Here is a 21,986-nt window from a genome sequence, read left to right on the forward strand (position 1 = left end):
TGTGTGTGTGTGTGTGTGTGTGTGTGTTTGTGTCCTAGTTCTCTGGTCATGGTGCAGAGAGGTGAGGTTTCACTGCAGTTGCGAGCTGTGATGAGGTCAACAACACCTTCCGAAGACCTTAGTGCACGAAACACATACACACTCACAAAAAATAGTAATTGGTTTACACAACTTATTTAGAACTGAAATAATAAGCCCATTACCCAATCGGTTGATTGACATTTAAATAGATATTCTGATAATCAATAAAAATTGTAAGTAATTTTTCAAGCAAAAGTAGTGAAAAATACCAAACAACTGATAATTGAGATACTGGTTTCCAGATTAAGAGGATTTTCCATTTGTCTTTTCCATCTTTCTTTGTAAACTGCATATATTTGGGTTATGGACTTACACCATTGAAGAAAACAAAATATTTAAAGACATCATTTACATTTCATATACTAAACATAATCAATCATTGGTTGCAGGATATTATACTGTGTATATATTATATTTATTTTGCACGATCAGAAGTATAAATATCATTAAAACAGCTTACCTACTGTATAAACTTACACCATGTGTTGCAATAAGATGCAGCATATTCTTCAATGACCGCACATAATGTGAAAACCAGAAAAGAGTTTATGAAACACCAACTCCTGCCATCGCCTCCCGAGAGGAGTGAAAAACAGAGAGAAGGGAGGGGGGGGGGGGGGGGCAGTGGTGGGGAGGACGAGGGGAGACAGAATCATTTCCTGCTGTTGAGAGACAAAAGAAAAGGATGGATGAAGAGTGCTGGAACACATGAGGTAGAGAAAGAAAGTGAGAGGTGAAAAAGCACCAACATTTGTGAAAGTTCTTAACTTGCGTTTCCATCAAGAGTGATATTTCAGCCTTTTTGTTTGAAGTTGGGCCTTGGCTCAGTACCTCGTCCACTATAAAGCGTTTTTTGATGTTAAAGCAGCGATCGGCGTTGTCAGTTCAAAATGTACAGGAGAGCGGAATGAATGTTTAACTGTAAATAGAAAAGAGGAGTTGACAGTAAAAGAGAGAGAGAGAGTTGATTTAGAGTGTTTATCTTTCTTTTTTTGTACCCTCAAGCTGTCTTTCTCGTCTGGTGAACGCTATATGTTTATACCTGTCAGTCTGACTGTGGGTTGCAGTCATGTGTGGCGATGCTATCTGCCCATAGCATTGAGATGGCCTGCCTCCAGACCGCAACACAGATGTATTGCACACCGAGTGGCAGAAGAAGAGCCCGCATTTGTTTAATTCTCCCTCCATCTCTGTCATTTCTCGCTTTGATGTTTCACACAAGTGCACAAGTGTGACCAACCTGCGGGCAGCATGAGTCAGTCAGGGATTACATACACACACACACACACGTGTGTGCACACATTGATATCTATATGTGCACACACTGACTCAGCATTCAACCATGTCTTGCAGCAAAGGATATGTCAAAATGTGGGTTTGTGGAAGCGGTGATGAAGAGTCATAAGCGAGTGTTTTATGTTGCTTTTCTTTACAGTGTGCATGCATGAAAGTTTATTAAAAACACTTACACCCCACGCTTGGGGTTACAGACCCCAGGGAGTTGCCACGGTAACAACTAATAGTGATCCAAATAAACAATAAACACCCCAGTGTTGTGAAGGGACGAATTCTACCACTCACATTCAGGCCAACCATAAATATGCATCTTCATTCTACTCATGACTCTATTTACTTTCACTTCCAACCCTCCACAAACACACACACACACACACACACACACACACACACACACACACACACACACACACACAGACACACACACACACCACCTTGAGTGCTAGTTCGTCCCAGTCATGCATGTGGAACACATTGTAAAACTAAAGCATGCTGGCAAGCTGTGGGTTTGTATTGGAGCCCAGAAGTGCACACACACACACACACACACACACACACACACACACACACACATTCACACACATACACACACACACACACACACACACACACACACACACACATACACACACACACACATACTCATACATACATACACAACACACCATAAAAGAGCCAGCAGGCCCGCAGACAATGTCTAGCGCCTCTGAACACATGCTCATGTAAGCTAACTGGTACTGAGAAGCATGAAGTTTACGACTGTGTGTGTGTGTGTGTGTGTGTTTGTGTGTGTGTGTGTGTGTGTGTGTGTGTGTGTGTGTGTGTGTGTGTGTGTGTGTGTGTGTGTGTGTGTGTGTGTGTGTGTGTGTGTGTGTGTGTGTGCGCGCGCACATGTTTGTGTTTGGTTCCTGTGTAGATAACACAGTATGTCATTGAATGAGATCTTAACCTAATATATAGAGGTGGCATATTCCCAGCTTTGAGAGAATATTGCTGTTGATCTGTTATTGATTCAAAAATCGCAGCTCATCTTAGTCTCCCCCTTTCTCCCTCCCCCTCCTCCCCCCTCTAAGGTCTATGGAAATGCAGGACCTAGCCAGTCCTCATAATAACCGTGTGGGAGGTGGAGATTCCACGGGCTCCAAGCTGGACAAGAACAACCTTGGCAGTCCCTCCATCACCACCAATGGAACAGGAGGTGAGAAGGCAGCATTTCAGTTTGGTGCTGCAGTACTGAAAAGGCAGTTTTTCCTACAGTAGAGTAGACCGTTTTAGTGTACAAAACAGAGTTTTTTTCCTTCATTTTGTATCATGGTCTCATATTATTTATAGGGCAATTCTATTGTCAAAGTCCTATTTAGACCTCAATGAGAATCCAAAAATTGGAAAGACAAGGGCGATGCACCACTACTCCAAATTTCCACATTAAAGGAATCCTTGAGCACTTTTGGAATTACACTTGCTTTCTTGTTGAGAGTTAGTGCTGAGAGTTAGAGTTAGTGCACTCTCATGTCTGTACGATATACAGATGGGCGACAAATTAAAGTATAAACCTGAATAAATGAGTGGAGAAACATACGGAATGCAGAGGCTTCCACAAGGGTACACTGCATGGTAGAATTAAACAATTAACTTCTAGTCATGCCCTGCAGCATGTATAGAATTGCTGTGCAGGCCCAATTTTGGCCAATTGAGCACCTATAGGATATTTTGGAACGACATGTTTGACAGCACCTTCCGTCACCATCATCAAAACACCAAATGAGGGAAAATATTTTGGAAGAATGGTGTTCATCCCTCTAGTAGACTTCAGAGACTTGTAGAATCAATGAAAAGGTGCATTGAACTTGTTCTGGTGGCACATGGTGCCCCAACACCTTACTAAGACAGTTAATGCTGTTTTTTCATTTAATTTGTACCCATCATATATGAAGCTCTAGCCAGCAGCTAATGGGCTTAGCTTATCATGAAGACTGGAAACATAACCCCCTTAAAACCACAACTTTTAATTTTCATACTTTGGTTACAGTACAGATAAAACAAACAAGATATAACATGCTAATTAGCTAGCCTTAAAAGGTGCTGGTAGGTAGATTTTAATACTTTTGGACAGAGCCACGCTAGCGGTTTCCAGTCTTTATGCTCAGCAAAGTTGACCAGCTGCTGTCTGTAGCGTCATATTTACCTCATAAAAAACAGTGGTATCTTCTCATCTAACTCTAAACAATAAAGCAAAACCATAATTCCCAAAATGTTAAATTACTCAAGTGCTACATAGATTAATCCACATTTTCATCTGTAATGAAAAATGTAATGAAGTAAGTGCTTCAGATAACGCCTCAGCACAACATGCTAGCACTTAATGATGTCTTATTTATTGAGATATGTAGCTAAATAAATTAACAAAGTGAAGCACTTCTGCTGAGCAAACTCTTTATGTAATTGTTTGTTTTGGAGAGATGCGCTTATGACATCTTTGCTCTTCCTCCAACAGAGGTTGAATGCGCTTATTGTAATGTAAGTCACTTTGTACAAAAGTGCCTGATCAGTGTAATGTAATGTAATGAAATCTACTGCAAAGTCATCAGTTAGAAAGATTTTTGACCTGCAGTGATAAGTACTTTTTGAGGAATTTATAGAGACGGAAGAAAACTTGCACATGCAAACACACGCATACACACATCCATGCTGGCACGAGTGCTTGAGTAAACCACCGGAGAATGTGTGTAAACACACGGTGAAGCACTTTTGCTCTCCTCCGCTAACCACTTGGCAAAGTGTGTGTGTATATGTGTGTGTTTGAGTGTATATGTCGAAGTGCGGGTCCAAAATCCCACTGGAAACTATTTCCTTTACAAGAGCATTAAAGCATCACCGCTCTCTTAGATGTCAACACCAGCAAGCCCTCTCCTCTTTTTCTTCCTTTTGTCCTACCCTCTCCTTTTCTCCGTTTTCTTTTCCTCTGTCTGTCTGCGTTTCTCTTTCCTTCTTCACATCTTTTTTCTTCTGTCAACCTTGATCTCTGCCTCTCCCATTCTCTGTCCTCTGGAATCATTTTTGACAAGGAAGTTTGATGTAATAGCACTGGATGTAAGTGCTTTGGTTGAGGGCAGTCCTTTGATCTATCGGTGATTCAACATGCAATGGAAACCACTTTTAATAGCAATGTAATGGAAAAAGTGAGATACTGCATTTTGGTCAACTTGATGTGTCAACACACACACACATTCACATTTACAGAAATAGCCGTGCTCAGAGTGGACTTAACAGTGCATTCAGACCATATTAGAGCACTTTAAATCATTTTTGATGAGATCACAGTTAATGGTTTAAGCAGACAGAGCTGGGACTACATGCTGACAGCCAAAACAAACTACATACCCAGCATTCCCCTCACCTGACATCAACCAGCGCTCTGGCCTGAGGGCCATCTCCATAGCAACTCATTTGTCTTCATTAGGGCATGTCCAATAGGTTGTATTGCTCCCTGAGGGGATTAATGAAGTTGTCCTGAATTTAATCGAGTTCTCAGATGGTCAGTGATGATGAGTTTTAATCCTGTTCAGGGAGAAAGCACAAAAATAACTGGGAAAAATATTTATGGGTGCAGGTGTGCTCATCAATGTCAGTGGATCAGCAGTTACTAAAAGAATAGTTTAACATTTTGGGAAATTTGCTTATTCGCCTTGAGATTGTGAAGACTCAGATGAGACTATTGATACCACTTTAATGTCTGTAAGCTAAATATGGAGACAGTTAGTTTAGCATGAAAACTAAAAATATGAGGGAAAAAAAAAAAAGAAGAAAAGAAATCCACCTCCTGTACCATTACCTCTAAATCTTATTATTTAGCATGTTATGACTTGTGTATTGAATAGACAGAGCTCCCATTATCTCCAGTGTTTATGCTAAGCAAAGCTAATCGTCGCCTGGATCTAGCTTACAGACATAAGATCTTCTGATCTCATTCTTGACGAAAAAAGTGAATAACCAAATTTCTCAAAATGTTAGACTATTCCCTCTCATTTAGCACTCAGCAATAAAGTTAATAAGTTTACCTTAAAAAATTGTACTATTCCAAATGTAAAATATCTTTTACAATTAAAATGTATCCCTTTTTAAAGCAGTATCACCATGTCCCATATACCTGAGATTGATATCTGGTTCTCAGTGCATCATATTCTCACCACCTTCCCACCTTGCACCCCTTTAGGTGAAAACATGACAGTTCTAAACACGGCTGATTGGCTGTTGGGCTGCAGCAGCCCGCCCCCTGCCCCGGGCTCCAAGGACTATGGTACAGCGGTGCATGTGTGTGAATCCAAGCCCAAAAGTCATACTACCTTAAATACAAACGGGATGAGTTTATATCATTTAGGCTTGTCTTAGATCTGATGTTTTTTGTGCCCGGATTGCTCTGATTGATTTTCATTTTGCTGTGCTGTGTTCTCTGCTCTTTGGATCCCGTTGTAATTGTATCAGTGTGTGTGTGTGTGTGTGTGTGTGTGTGTGTGTGTGTGCGTGTGTGTGTTATGTATATGCAAGGTTCCCACCAGTCAAGGAATTTCTGAAAAAAGTTGGGAAATTTGTTGAATTTGCTGAGGAAGTCGGAAAATATCAGGGGATTTCACAGAAGGGTCACCTTGCACGATTATATTGTTAAACTTGATCATTTAATTTAATTGTTTTCAGACTTTTCCTGAGCTGAAACATAACATTAAAAACATAAGGAGGAATAAAAGCTTATGGTCATGGGTGTATATGGACTTGGTTGTAGAAAACCTGTTGTGGAATTGTATATCGATTACAGGGGGAAACACGACACACAGCATACAAACTGATATGAATGGCACTTAGCTGTTCTTTATTCAAAATGTTTTTCTTTTTGTGTGTGTGTGTGTGTGTGTGTGTGTGTGTGTGTGTGTGTGTGATGGCACTGCCCTGACACTGATCTTTTCCTTCTTCCTTAAGTGAAAACAGAGCCTATGAACAACAGCGATACGGTTACTACGACAGGTGACACAGCACTGGACACATACGCCTGCTCAGGTAACAGACATACGCACATGCTTTTTCAGTGGAGAGGAATTCAAAGGTCACTGTGTTCAAGTCTCGGCTCTATTTTGCCTTGTTTTGTCTGATGCACAAACACCATCATGAGTTTCAACTCCATGGTAGGCTCGCTGAAAGCTTTAATCCCATGAAGCATTGCCTGTCCTTGCATTGCGTCATCAAAGGCTGGCAGAGGAATGAGAAGAGAGGAAGAGACATTTCTACACTTGTCTTTTTTTTAGACTCACACACAACCCTTGCTCCTTCGCATTGCAAAACACACTCACACACAAAAACATAAAGCAATGCACAGTGAGGGTTTAGAAGCAGCAGGGTGTTTGTCAGTGCTGAGCTCTGACATCTCAATGACCACAAACAGACATTGTGTTTTACTATGAGGCCCGCTGTTAGGGTTTCGTGGACTGCAGAGAGAATTTGGCTCCTCTCCATTCAAAATGCTTCAAATTATGTTTACTGGAACAGCATTTCAACTCAAACAAGCCAGAGGCTGCGAATTATGCTGTTCAGCAGTGGTTTTGTGAAATGTGAAGGGAAACAGAAGATTTAAGTTGACACCATCTGTAATCTGGTGTTGCCTTGTTGTTTTTGATTATTGTGCTGTTTTTAGTAATCACCAGCAGCGGATACAGCCCTCGCTCAGCCCACCAGTACTCTCCTCCCCTTTATCCATCAAAGTAAGTCTGATTTTTTACATAACAGATAACTGATGCACATGCTGTCTAAGAATCCTTATCAGTGTAGTCTCTCTGATACTTCTGTAATGCAACTGCCCTAAATCTTTACTTTTACTCGCAATTCTATCATTCCATCTTTATTATCATCCTTATTGTCCCATATTCCGTCATTATCCACCTTGTATTCACCTCACCTGTTTTGCCTTTTTTAGGCCCTACCCTCACATCCTCTCCACACCAGCGGCCCCGCCCATGCCGACGTACGCTGGCCAACCCCAGTTCAGCAGCATGCAGCAGTCAACCGTCTACACCGCTTACTCCCAGACAGGACAGGCCTACGGACTGTCCACCTATGGTATCAGCAAACACACGCTTTCAAAACCACACAATGACATGGAGTGGCTGAACAGTTTAAGCAAGGGCCTATTTTGTAATCCATTTACACACATGCATCAGAAGAGATCATGATTTGATGTGTCCCTTGTGGTTATAAATGGACAAAACCAGAGAATTCAAACTGCAAGAAAAACAAATTAAACTCTTATTACTTTCACTTGTATGTTGACTGACTATTGGGATTAATTACATAATTATGCAGTTTTCAATGATGAAAGCAGGAAAAAAAACTCCATTCAGTAGGCCTAATGGAAGTAATATCAGTTGTACTAAAGTAAATTAAAATGTAGTCCAATAACATACATGGAATGGGAGACAATGCAATATAAGTAACATATTCAAACCTTATATAATACTATGTGTTTTTGTTTTTTTCCCCTCATCACAGATCTTGGTGTGATGCTGCCGGGCATAAAGACAGAGAGCGGCCTAGCCCAGAGTCAGTCTCCCCTCCAGACAGGCCTCAGTTACAGCCCCAGCTTCACCACGCCTCAGCCCGGACAGACTGCCTACTCACCCTATCAGATGCCAGGTCAGTCGGAAACGCATGCTCTAAAACACTGCAGCGGTTCATGCTTCCCTTATCTCTCCTGCCTTCAATTGAGAAAAAATAATAATAAGCTGTACTTTCTCAGTATTTAAAATTCTTGCTGAAAATGGAGACTGGAAATTGGCCTTCACTGTGATGTGCTTGCTTTTCTTTCCAGGTTCAAGTTTCACTCCTTCCTCAGGCCTCTACGCCACCAACAACTCAGTGTCCAACCCCGCCAACTACACTGCCACACAGCAGGTACCCCTGCTTGTCCATCGTCTCTATGTACAGTTTAAACCTGGGCCGCTTGTCCTGCCCAGCTGAAAGTAAGCTAAAGCTCTAACATTCACTTTCCCAGGCCAATATGAAAGCCTATTTCCTCAAGGAGCTCTTGCCAGAGCAGATCAACTATGTTACAATACATGTTTTCTCTGAGTGGTCAAGTGAATGTCATTTGACTCATTATGCTGGCTCAAATAAAAGATGAAGATTTTGTGCGGTGCAGTTGCTATAGTATTTGAGACCAGGAGTGGTTTTACAGTCACGCTCCCACACAACTTTCCTCATTCAAAGCAGCTTGGAGAAATAAAATCTAATTATGCTGCAACCTCGCTACGGGGACAAACTAAGGAAAGAAACAGACAATTAGTCTTTGTGAAAGAGTGTTTTGTTCCGAATATTTCTCTATGTCTATATGATGAATTGCATTGTGGTAGTAAAATGCTTAAAGGGGGATTTTAATGTCCCACTATGATAGATGTGGCTGTTTACAGAAAGAAAGTCAAGGATTGGCCAGTGTGGGTGGATTAAGGGGAACAGTGTGTGTGTGTGTGTGTGTGTGTGTGTGTGTGTGTGTGTGTGTGTGTGTGTGTGTGTGTGTGTGTGTGTGTGTGTGTGTGTGTGTGTGTGAGAGAGAGAGAGAGTTTCGCAAAAAAAGAGTGGGAAAGGAAGAGAAGGACTGATAGAAAGCAAGTCTGTGTGTATGCAGGCTCGCGTCCAACTGTCGCTGCATAACTACACACTAAATGTGTGCGCGTGTGTGCATTCATGTGGTTTGCTCCAGTTTACAAGGACTTGTAGAGATGGACACAGTGACAGGTTTAGAGAGCTGGCTCATAAAAGCGCCCATCTCCACTGGGTCCGTAAAAAATGGCAACACAAGGCTTTAATTGTTTAGGAGATATAAAAAACAGAACAGAGGGGATAAAAGATTACAGAGATGAGAGGGAACACTTGTAAAAAATCTCTCTTCAAAAGTCAGTCTGAACCATTACAGAAAAGTAAAACATCTCTATTTTCCTGTTTTTTTTTTTCTTCTTCTTTTTGTCTCTGCTTCTATCACTTTGTGTCTTTCTGGGCTCATAATTCATGTCACTCTCTGCAGGATTATCCCTCATACACAACGTTTGGCCAAAACCAGTACGCCCAGTATTATTCCGCCTCCACTTATGGGACATATATGACCTCCAACAGCGTGGATGGTACAGGCTCCACAGCAGCCTACCAGCTGCAAGATCCCACCCCCGCCATGACTGGACAGGCTGCTGAACTTCACCCAGGTTTGTCCTATAAAGAAACAAGTAGTCTGGATGAAACAGTCAATACTGCAGTCATAACTTCATAAATATGCAAACAAAAATGTCCGATTTTTTTTTTCACCCACTGCCGATTGTGGCTCCGTAATCTTGTTTCCAGTAGAAAATACCGCAGTTTGGGTAACTGAGTTCAAAACCCTCTTTCAGCCATGATGGAGTACAGGAAGTAACTTCAAGCTGTAGTCATAGTTACCTGGCATCACACTCACTAATTGGAGAATCAGGATGTGTTTACACTAGAGTTTTTGATTAGAGGGAAGTTGCATAAAATATTGCACTTTTGTAGACAAGTAGGAGAGAGCAAAAAAGGAGAAAAAGAAGAAAGCACGCCCATATGTACAGCAATATGACTTGCTATTCAAATTTCAGCTTCTTTTTTCACATTTTTTCTGGGTTTATCTTGGCGGTAATTCAGGAAGCCTGATTAAAGGAGCTTATCATTCTTCCTGTCACTGGCACTTTCTCTGTCGCCGCTTTCCTCACTCTTTTTTTTTCTTTTCTCCTCAGTCTCTTTCTTTCGGTCGCTCACATGCTCTCTGTGTCTTTTTGTGTCTTTATTCACCCCCCCACCCCCCACACTCCCGCTCTCCCTGATTGAGACATAACAATATGAGTGCCGAAGCTTAGGGTCTGGTTCTAGTTACCACACAGCAGTGGGAGCATATGGCATTAGGAGGTGTGTGCGCAAGAATGTGTGTGCTTTTGCGTGCATATCTGCTCCTGATTTTTGTCGGAACAGTATCTATACAAGAGGAATCAGATTACTTAACTTTTCTAATTTATGACATGGTTCCATCTTTCCCCCTCCTCTCTTAAATCTTTAAATGTACATGTTATCGTGAATCACTCAGAATACCAATGGTGCTTTTGTTTAGTTTTCTAGGTAGTATTTATGTTGATCTGTCCTGCCAATTACCTTGAATTATGAAACCTGACAAGATGGCTTATTACTATGCAAAGTCTGAGTTATTACTTTTCCTGAGGTGGATACAACTCCAGAACACCTGTTGGATCAACTCAAACCCCACATTATTACCGTTGCTTTATAGGTTGCGATCACTCGTGCAGCTAGAGACAGATATTTGATCATTTGTAAATTTCCAGTGATTTAAAAGTTGAGTCCTGTCTGTGTTTGTGTGCAACCTCAGGGGACTTTGACACAGTGCAGAGCCCCTCCACCCCCATCAAAGAGTTGGATGACCGAGCCTGCCGGAGTGGGGGGTCCAAGTCCCGGGGCAGGGGCCGCAAGAACAACCCCTCCCCTCCTCCTGATAGTGACCTTGAGGTAAGGTACCAAAAAAAAAAAAAAAAAAAATATATATATATATATATATATATATATATATATATATATATATATATATATATATATACTGTGCCCTTACAGTAGTGACTGCATATTCCATTCAAATCTCAGTGGATATGTGGTATTCCCTTTGATTTTCATCATCTCTGCTCACTCGAGTCTAAAAACACAACCGAGGAGTAACTGATAAAGAGCAGGACCACCCGCGTCACTGTCCATTTGGGTGTACATGCATGTATGGGCTGAAGCAATAGACATAACATGTCTGAAAACCCATCTTCCATTGTTTTGCTTTTTTTCTGCAGAGAGTTTTTGTGTGGGATCTGGATGAGACAATCATCGTCTTCCATTCTCTGCTCACGGGGTCCTACGCACAGAAATATGGCAAGGTAAGATTGTCAGCCTGCCTTCACTGTCAATCTGTAATTATTGTGATATCTTCAGGATCCTCTAGATCCATTCTGCACCTGGTCAGTCCACCCATCCATTTTGTTTCTGCCAAATCCCAGGTTATAGCTGGGATAACATTGATCTAGTTTTGGTTAAGTGAAGAGTGATGATCCTGAACAGTTTGCTCCAGGTTTACCAGAATTAGCAAAATGGTGGAGTTATAGCTTAAGCATCAACCTCTCAAAGCCTGGAAGATAATTGCTGCATTATTGAAGCATGGTATGAAATGCGTCATCTTGTTACTGACTGACAAGGTTGTTATTTCAGGATGTGGGGATTACCGTTTCAGCTTGATTTACTTGCAAAAAACCTCTCTTAACAATGACTTCTAACTGTCCAAAATGAGAGAGGAAAGAAGTAGAGAATCAAAATGCTGATAATGCTCATCTGGGTTGCCTTCCATTTTTACGGTGAGCTCACAACAATAATGTTATTCTGGACTAGTATGGACTTTTTTCCCCCAAGCTTTGCCTGTCAGGCTATATACAGGCTGCCAAGCCTTGTAGATGCTGGTTAGGGCTGAAAAGAAAATTCCACCCCCTTTTTTTTTCTCAGGCAGATCATTTCTGCTGTATATTGATATCCTTCTGTATATTATCCTAACAGTTGATATTCCTCTAAAAAAGATGCTACAGCTACATAACAGTCATATATAAGACCATCAAGAGCTCTATTAAAGAACGATGCAAATAGTAATTTTAAATGGAGATAGTGTCTTAGTAGTGCCTTTTTTTTTTTTTTTTTGCTGTTGTTTTTGTACCCTCAATTGACTTGCCCACCACCTCTGAAACCAAACTTACTCATTTGCTTGAAGAGTGCTTGTTTTATCTGTAAATTCTATTTTTAAGCAGTATTCTATAAAATGCAGCTAACACTGAGCATACAATTCAAATAAGCTTAATTTCCCTCAGTGGATTTCTAACATTACATCAGCTACTTGAGGAGTGTTACGGTTGTTTTATGATGGTGACCACATACATAAAAAACAACATAAACAACATAAATGTGCTACATAAGAATCCTTTTAAAAGCGATTTATGAATTGGCCATGCTTACATTAGTTTAATCATAATTTGACATGCTAATTTCTTGCTTGGGCTGATGTTTATTCCAGTATCCGTTGTGAACTTATTTGGTGGTCTCGCCTTCTCACATAACAGCTACACTGTTTATAGTTCCCCTTGATTTTAAAAGTTCCTGGCTCTGACCTGGGATCATTCTATGTGGCCAAGGCTGCAGATTTTTATTGGGTGATGTCGTTTCCTGTGGCACCGGAGTAGCCACCAGCCTGCCTGTACAGGCTTTGCATCCCACTGCGGCCTGCAGAGTCCATTCTGAAAACTTGTTTGGCAGTCAAACAAAAGCTGGCACAGCACACGCAGAGCATTTGGAGCCAGTCTTGCACAGAGCCATAGGAGCCCAGCCGTTTTACACATAGGGTTTGTGGGTACTGATGTACTTCCTAGTAGCTCTGCAGTCATGGAATTTAATGTTTGGCAATTGGGATTTAATGGTTATAAGACAGTCCCTGGTGAGTTGTAAATCATTCTCTGTGTGTGTGTGTGCGCGCATGTGTGGGTGCGCATACACACACTTGCGGCCCTGTGGTTAATTCAGCTTGGTTTGTGTTGTATTTACTGTAGAGAAACTCTGAATACCAAAGGATGATATCACAAGTCAAGTCTTGGCACAGAGAAAGCTGTGCATCCCACTCTCACTCGCAAACAAATGATGAATGAGACGCATGATTTCAACGGCTCACTTCCCAAAGACAAAATTAGGTGTCATGTCCATACTGATAATATTTCATGTTTTGTGATAAAGCACAAGTCTTGAATGCACTGATTCATGACAAAGAATTTGCATGAAAAAGATCATATCTGAATATTTGCCTTAAAATATGTGTAAGAGCATTTTTTTTCAACTCATTTGCTGTTGCCCTTAAGAAATATAGCGGCAGCTGCGTCTGTTCACACCTCGCCCCAAAATAGTGTTTACACTGTCGACATAGCAACCACAAGACCTAAGTACCCCTCTCACACAGGCTATGAGGATATATCTTCCCTAAATGATGTTTCGCTTTTCATGAATATACACAGAGAAGCGCATTCTCTCTCATACAGACACAGACCCGTCACAATCATCTTTTATCACGGCTGGAGTTATTATAACCAGGGATAATGTTCACATCATCACGAAGTGTTGAGTTCCCAGAGCTCAAATGATAACAGCGGAGGTGGAGAGAGGAATTGTTGCAGGCTACCCTTGCCAGGCTGTGATTGATTGAATGTGTCTGACAATATATTACAAAAAAATAAAAAACTACCTCAGCTTATCTGGAGCCCAAAGCGCAGCCAAATTCAACTGCTCCAAGAGAATGAACACATTTCATCTGTGAGTGTTTTGACAAACAGGGATGTCTGCAGCTATGCTTTGGCTGGCAGCCAACGTAATCATTACCTGAGAGGCTGATTCAAGGGCCTCTTGTCAGTCTCTGTGACTGAAAAGAAATTCAAAATTGCTGTTATCTCTTTAGCACGCCGACACACTTCTCACACACACATCTTTCAACTTCATGGAGCATTCGCACAAAGTTTTTTGCACTTTCCCACACTCTGAAATGCCCACAATCTCTGTCTTTGTCTCTCTCTCTCTCTCTCTCTCTCTCTCTCTCTCTCTCTCTCTCTCTCTCTCTCTCTCTCTCTCTCTCTCTCTCTCTCTCTCTCTCTCTCTCTCTCTCTCTCTCTTCTCTTTCTATCTCTGTAAGCCTCATTCGCTCACTTTCACTCTCCTTCCTGTTAGTTTCTTTCTATTCTGGTCGTCTGACAGTGTCAGCGAATCGCGCGGCAAGCTGTCGACCCTCGCTGACCTATCACAGATGATGGTTTTTGCAGCTGAGCCTCGGGCTGGCAGGGCAGGCTGCGCTCTCCCAAACACTCGCGCACACACACACACACACACACAAACCATTCACATACCACACACACTCCACACGTCTCCCTTCGAGGGTGCCCACTCACTGCAATACACACTTACGAAGGCACACACACTCTTCCTCTCAATCCCTCCACCACACACACACATAACACCGCAAACGCCCCCCCACCAAGCATGAGGAATGTTGATGGGACAGAACAAGTGCAACCTGTCTGTCAGCATCTGCTGTGATGAGTGGAGCATACCAATTCTACAAGTAGGGGTGGGGGTGAGGGTGGGGGGGGCGGGGTGTGAATTGGTGCCTTCAGGGTAGGGGGTTAAGGGGTTGGTGGTGTAAAATGTGAAATTACTGCTGTGGAGAGAAAGAACAACTGCCTCCGGAAAGAGGATATGACAATGACTATCATAATGATGATGATGATGATGATGCATTTCTCCTTCTTTAGGACCCTCCTATGGCAGTAACGCTGGGTCTGAGGATGGAAGAGATGATCTTCAACTTGGCTGACACACATTTATTCTTTAATGATCTGGAGGTGAGACACAGACATCAGACACAAACAAAAACATGCTTTTAAAACATTCAAGGATATGTTTAAGGAAACTGAACATTTGTTGCACCGCATTCAGATTTTTTCCAAAATATAGCATTGAGCAGTTAAAGTTACTTGAGGCAAAGCTGCCATTCAGTGAAACACTACTACTGCCCCCTAGTGGTATAAAGTAATGTAATACATAACTTGCAGTAGTGATGATAAATACATTAATGTCCCTCCTCATAATACAAAAAAGTTTAGATTTTTTAATGAGTGTGATTTGTGTCTGTGTTTGTGTACAGGAGTGTGATCAGGTACATATTGATGATGTGTCATCAGATGATAATGGGCAGGACTTAAGGTGAGAATTTAACATTTCAAAAATGTGTTGGTCCGTACAACATAAATATTGTTAATAATCTTTAATTATTGCCATACTTGAAATTCACATGTTACAGTATTTGTTATGTTTGTATTATATGGTACTATTATTAGTTCTTTGTTAAGATTAATAATATTTTTATCACATCAATAATGAGCAGAATAAAACATTAAAATGTGCCTATTTTATTATATTCACAACCTTTTAAAGATTTTTTTCATTGTTGTCTTACAAATACTTCTAACAGTTTTGTTTATAGTACTGCACCATGAACCATTTAATAATTTTGTTCTACCAGAGCAGATTTTTCAAATAAAACATATCATTATTATTGACAGTACTTACAGTTTTGCAACTGATGGCTTCCATGCAGCTGCAACCAGCGCCAACCTGTGCCTGGCTACGGGTGTCCGCGGTGGGGTCGACTGGATGAGGAAACTGGCCTTCCGCTACCGACGAGTCAAAGAAATGTATAGCACATACAAAAACAATGTAGGGGGTAAGCCAATCAGACAGGAGTTTACTGGACACCGGGGCCAGCTGGAGGGTGATCTTAAGTGGGAGTTTTTTTTCAGTTGAAGCTGTAAATTCTCCACTGAAACTGAATATTTGAGCAATATTGTGTCTGAAAATATAAACTTAAAAGAATTGGCTTTTTTTGTTTTTTCAACATATTATGGATGTTATATTATGTGAATTATTTCCTTAAATCTTTTCAAAACAGAATTTTAACAATCTAGATTATAAAAGTTAGATTTAAACAATAAATTAAATGTATTTAATGTAAAGCTAAAAGTATTTTTTAAAGAAATTAATCATAATAATATAATACTAACAATAATAATCAGCGATTACTAAAAATAGAAAAAAGGAAATAGAATCTTGAATTGGGAACCAGATAAAGTTGAGTATTAAAATAAATACATACTAGTGAATATCCAGTATATACTTATAAATATACCAAAGAAACCTCAGGTCAGCCATTGTAAGAACAGTAAATTACAGTATGTGGCTGTTTATATAGTTTTCCATCAGTAAGGTATTTTGAAAGCTGATATTGGTCACAAAGCTGCTGATGGCCAATAATTTGGAGCAATTTTCACTGTAATGAAACACTTCTGCAAATCCTTTCTTTTTAAGAGAGATCTTTTCACTGACTAATTCAAGAACATTTTACTCATTTTCACTATTACCTTTCATTAAAGGCACACGTCTGAAAGATTATACCGGTATATGAGTCTAACCCATGTTGACCTTAGGGGTTCCTCGTTTTTCCTCGTTTAGACTGCCCTGACCTTTCCTGCTTTTTACTCATGTGTGTGTGATGCCTGCTGCTCAAAGGATTTCATGAGTTCATGCTGTGCATGCTTTTAGGTCTGCTGGGTCCCGCTAAGAGAGACGCCTGGCTGCAGCTCAGAGCAGAGGTGGAGGCCCTGACTGACTCCTGGCTCACTCACGCTCTCAAGTCCCTGTCCATCATCAGCTCCAGGTGCCTCTTCATGTTGTGTTTATCTCTCTGTATATATTCTCGGGACATAGAGTAGTATGACGTTACTCTTGCATGCAATCCTGTTCTAAATTTACTTACCCACCTCTCCTGTACTGTAGATAATATGTCCTCTCTCTCTCTCTCTCTATCTCTATCTGTGTCTCACAGGAGTAACTGTGTAAATGTGTTGGTGACCACAACGCAGCTCATACCAGCGCTGGCTAAAGTTCTCTTATATAGTCTGGGTTCTGTTTTCCCCGTTGAGAACATTTACAGTGCAACAAAAATAGGTAAGGCACAAACACACACAGCAGCTGTAGCAACAAAAATGCCTTCAGACATTTTATAAATTATATTATCTAATATTGGCAGAAATAAGATAATGCAGAATGGAAATAATTAAATTGAAAAAATATTGAATTAGGATTTGCTATGAATTTGACTTATGGTATTTTAAAGGTTCAAATGTCACATGTATGTTGTTGGTTACTCATGATTTTGACATTTCTTTATCTACTTCCACATGTTACTGATACCCTGTTCCCTATTATGATATTCAATTTATAGTTAATTGGGCTCAGGTTCATTGAGGGTTGGTGTGGGAATGTTTGACATATATTATTTTACACTCTTTTTGGGTGCTTGTGTTTGTGTGCACGACAGTAGAACCCAGCGCTCCTAAAATCTGTATTAAAAGCAAGCAGACCATGCTCTTTATGTAAGGGCCAAACAGATAGACATACACTCAAGTAGCTATGCATTCTTGATAGTTTCAGTATGATAATAAAAATAATAATACATTTAAAGCTGGCATCAAAGTACGCCTTTCTCCAGTTAAGACAACAATATTGACAGTTAGTAAATGGAAACAGATTTGATGCAGGGTCATTATTTCTCAGTATCATTTTATACAGCTTTGCAGTTACTTTTACATGCACTGGAAACTTAAAGGTACCTTGTGGACTAGTTGACCACTAGTGGTGCTATAGAGCAAAGTGTTGTCCCTATTTTGTAAGTGCAATGTGCATGCATAAGTTCTTAGGACTTAGGAATAAGAATACACATTCTCATTCTCAATCACACTATCACTGATCGACAGTTTGTAACAGTAACATGGCAAAGCGCTTGCAAAGACAGCTAAGAAGACTGAAAGCTAGCAAGCATGGATGTAAATATTGCATGATTTAAAATATTTTCTTTTAAATAGCTATGCTGATGTTTTATGAGGAAAGAAATACATTTAAGGCCTCTGAAATGCATACAAAGTGTTTTGTGGGAAGCATCGATTGTTAATATAAGTTTGTTTGTTTATAAGAAAACTCTGCAGGGCACCTTTAATTTGACCCCTCAATCCAAACTTACTTAAATTTGATGATTTGTTTTTACACCTGCAGTTTACAATTAAAAATAACAAAGCCATGACAAATTAAGGTTTTTAAAAAAAATTAATGATCATTTGTAGTTAAAATTTGATATATAAAAATTGTGATCCAACATACATTAACTTGCATTTGCCACAGTTTGCATCAGCCCTGAAGCTCCTGCTACAACATAAAACAACTTGTATCCCCTGCTTGAAATATTCTCTTACATTCAGTACTTTGCTTTTTTTCTATTGCATTATTTTATATTAATTCGAGAATCTGCTATGCAACACTGCACAAGCAAGCACTTGGGGGATAGGACAGTTAAGACTCAATAAAACTTGTTTAATCCCAGTTTTGTTCTACATTATATCCGTCCTCTCCTCACATGATCTTGATTTGGCCTCATACAACTCTTGACACTCGCGGGATCTTCCAGGCCGGACGCCCACATTCTGAATGCACTGTTAGCCTGATCCCGAGCAGGTTACGCCAATGTACCCCAACCGTGGCCAACACTAAATTACATTCAACTGTACATCAATCTGAGCGAAAGAAACAACTCGGATTAAGGGGTGGGTTAGAGAGCCAAGAAAACTCAAGCCAAGTGTGTGTTTGTGAGTTTATGTTACACCCTTTTCACCCCACAGCACCTTGATTCAAATTGACGTAGCAATGCGGTAACCATGACAACTGCCGGAGGTTTAAGACACAAGCAGAGTGTTTAAGTGTTTAAGGTCAGATGCCATATCCCATGGACTCCTGGCCACAAAACTTTGCATATGGAATTACTCTATATACAATTAGCCTCACGCAGATACAAGAAAAAAGTTTAAAGGTTAATACGGACTGTGACCTCTGACATCACTCACAAGTATGTCTGCACTTGGAGTTGTCGTGGTAACCAGGTTGATTATATTTATATGAGCTGAAGTGCCTCTCAAGACAAATCATGTGGGTGTCAAGATTAATCTGAGTGAGCGCTCTTTTACGGGAAAATGGTGTTCTGTGTTTGTGTCTGTGATAGCCTCTTCTCCCCTGTCTCCCCTCATCACTCACTTTACCCCTGATGCACAAGGTGTGTTTTATTTCCGTGTAAACAATAAAGGAAAACCTGTGAAAGCCATTTGTTTGTCTCCAGGCAAAGAGAGCTGTTTTGAGCGTATAGTCTCCCGCTTTGGCACTAACATTACATATGTTGTGATTGGCGATGGGAAGGATGAAGAGCATGCCGCCAGCCAGGTAAACAAACGACTTCTGAACTTTGACCCCTCTGACCTTGTTACCTTCCTTCCTCCCCCTTGTTTATTTGTTTTTTTGCAGGAAAAGAGAGTTGCTTTGAACGCATAATGCAAAGGTTTGGCAGGAAAGTAGTGTATGTTGTAATTGGGGACGGTGTGGAAGAGGAGCAGGCGGCCAAAAAGGTAATGGACCCCGCAACCTCACCGTGACCCCGTCTACTCCACACAGTGTGAGCTCTGATTGGACGAAGCCTGCCTTTCTTTGCTGTAGAGGTTTTGTGTTGGTCATTACCTTTTTTCCACGTTCTACTTGCTGTTGCTTTCCCCCCCCTTTTTTAAAGCAGCAGACAGCAGACTTCTTAATTGCAACTGTCAGAAAATTAGAGATTGAGACTCAGCTAATGCACATTTTGCACCTCCTTTTGAAAATCAAATAAACAAGTTTGTGGACCACCTGTAGTTAGATTATTAAAATGAAATTGATTTTCATTTGATTTGCTTTTGGATCATGTGTTTCTAAACTCCACTTGACCATTGTCAACCTTGACAATGAAAACGAATGGCTGCCCAAATGTACACAGTGATTACACTTTCAACAATCTCTATTTTTTAGAGCAAATAATGTTGCATAGCAATTTGGGGAGAAATCTCTGGATAGCATATTCATTGATACTGTGTGTGAGAGAGAAATGTTGAGTTATATCACAACAAAACAGATGTAAAGCTAAAACCGAAGTAGTGATATACTCGCATAGGGCCCATTTCCTTTAAAATGTGAATATAAATCTAATCTCTTCTCCAGCTTTGGGTTTCATTCATAATCCTGGGTGCTGGGATTGTTAAAGGAATAGTTTGACATTTTTTGGGAAATGCACGTCCTCGCTTTTTTTTCAAGAGTTAGAAAATATATATCACTCATGCCTGCTCACTGTAAGGCCAGCAGCCAGTTAGCTTAGCTTAGCATTGAGTCTTCACAATGAAGTTGCTAGGCAACACTGCAAATTGGATTTTTTTCCCCTTTTATTATTTACACAGATAAAACAATTAAACTATAACATGTTCATTTGTGAGTTTTAGATTATTTCCCATCTTTTGTAATCTATATGCTAAACTAAACTAATTTAGCTTGGCTGCTAGCTGTAGTCTTATGGTTAATGCAAAGAGTAGTATCAATATTCTCACCAAACTCTTGGCAAAAAGCCAAAGAATGTATTTCCCAAAATGCTGATCTATTTCTTTGTGCCTTAGGATTGCATGGATTTTGTTTGCAGTGCTTTTGCAAAGAAAGAAGCTACAAGCTACTGTAGTGTAGCTTGCATGGTTTTAGGTGGTGGTGTGCATCTATGAAACTGTACCTGTCTTAAATAACGTTTGTGTGTCCACTCCGCAGCACAACATGCCTTTCTGGAGGATATCCAGTCACTCTGACCTGCTGGCATTGCACCAAGCACTGGAGTTTGAGTACCTGTAACTACTATAGCAATATGGACTCATGCAATGTTACTATGGACATGGTCAGCCAGGCAGCCCCTTTCTTTTGTATAACTATTTAAGAACACACCATACACTGCAAATGTTTGTGATTTTTTTTTTTGTCTTGTTTTTTGAACATCTGGATTTACAAACTCTAAACGGTCTTAAGAAGCAAGGGAGAAGTGAAAGGAAGTAAAGAAAAGGACAGTGGGGTTGAAAGGCGACTCAACTTCCCAATGCACCCCTGGCCTCAAAACTTTGGACAGACCTCTAGGAATACCCAGCCTACTGTCCCCACAGCTGCAGCAGACTGGAGGCCTGTACAGGCTAAAGACCTCTCCTGGCCCGGGAAATGGGTTTTTGGCCAACTCCTTGATGTTTGGTTTGTGCTCGGAGCACCCTGGTTACTATCTGGAGGACTGTTGTGGTTCATCTTGGATGAACTATCTTCACCGAACAGTTATTTGAGGGCTTTGTACAGGCGGCAATATGTGTGTGGGATTAACAGCTGCTTCTATTTTTAGGTTTTCTTCCTGGTGGTATAATCACAACAATGCAGTCTGTGGCAGAAACTTGTGTAAATTATTTACAATAAATTTAAGGGCAGTGGTGGGTGTTTGTCAATGAAAGAAAATTACATTTTTGGGGTCTTTTTTTCTGGATTTTTGTATTGTTTTTGGCTGGGGTGGGGGGGGGGGGATTAAGGATGTGCATCATGATGTGTTGTGCCTTAATGTGTTTGAATGTCTTTTCTTTATTCAGAAATGTAGATATAAAAAAGGTGAACTTATCCAAATGACCTATGCATCTTCTTACATTATGAAATATGACTGATGTGATTAGATTTAACCCAAGAAACTAAGTACAGTATAAGGCTGCATAATATTTAAGACAATGGTGATAAACTGGTTTGATAAAAATGAGAAATGCCCCACACTGTAGCATAAACCTCAAACCAGCTCCTAGGTGTAATCAGACATCCCCCAAAGTTTACTTCTACAATTTGAGCTTCATCCATCATTATCTGCTCATACTGAGCATAATTCAATATTACTGTCTTCAATTAAAGTTTGACAGGGAAATACAGCTATGTCATGTCAGACCACAATTCTATAGTCTTCCTTTTAGTTTTATTCAATGAACTTATAGTCAGTAAAAAAA

The 21,986-nt window shown here is 40.4% G+C and overlaps 1 protein-coding gene across 2 annotated transcripts; it reads left to right on the forward strand.

Moving 5' to 3' along the window:
- The first annotated feature begins 2,454 nt into the window (after positions 1 to 2,454).
- eya4 (EYA transcriptional coactivator and phosphatase 4) lies at positions 2,455 to 21,508 on the forward strand. Of its 2 annotated transcripts, none has more exons than XM_062436701.1 (16): positions 2,455 to 2,575; positions 6,349 to 6,426; positions 7,058 to 7,124; positions 7,337 to 7,479; positions 7,909 to 8,052; positions 8,228 to 8,310; positions 9,437 to 9,611; positions 10,796 to 10,932; positions 11,259 to 11,342; positions 14,787 to 14,876; positions 15,179 to 15,237; positions 15,597 to 15,757; positions 16,633 to 16,747; positions 16,916 to 17,037; positions 19,253 to 19,353; positions 20,743 to 21,508. In XM_062436701.1, exons 1-16 carry the CDS (start codon positions 2,455 to 2,457, stop codon positions 20,821 to 20,823), a joined length of 1,761 nt encoding a protein of 586 aa, XP_062292685.1. In that variant the 3' UTR covers positions 20,824 to 21,508. The 2 variants fall into 2 exon arrangements, with proteins under 2 accessions (XP_062292685.1, XP_062292684.1); XM_062436700.1 differs by lacking the exon at positions 19,253 to 19,353 and adding an exon at positions 19,435 to 19,535.
- The last annotated feature ends 478 nt before the right edge of the window (positions 21,509 to 21,986 follow it).

Source organism: Scomber scombrus, chromosome 17, assembly GCF_963691925.1.
Source record: "Scomber scombrus chromosome 17, fScoSco1.1, whole genome shotgun sequence".
Classification (NCBI taxonomy): domain Eukaryota; kingdom Metazoa; phylum Chordata; class Actinopteri; order Scombriformes; family Scombridae; genus Scomber; species Scomber scombrus.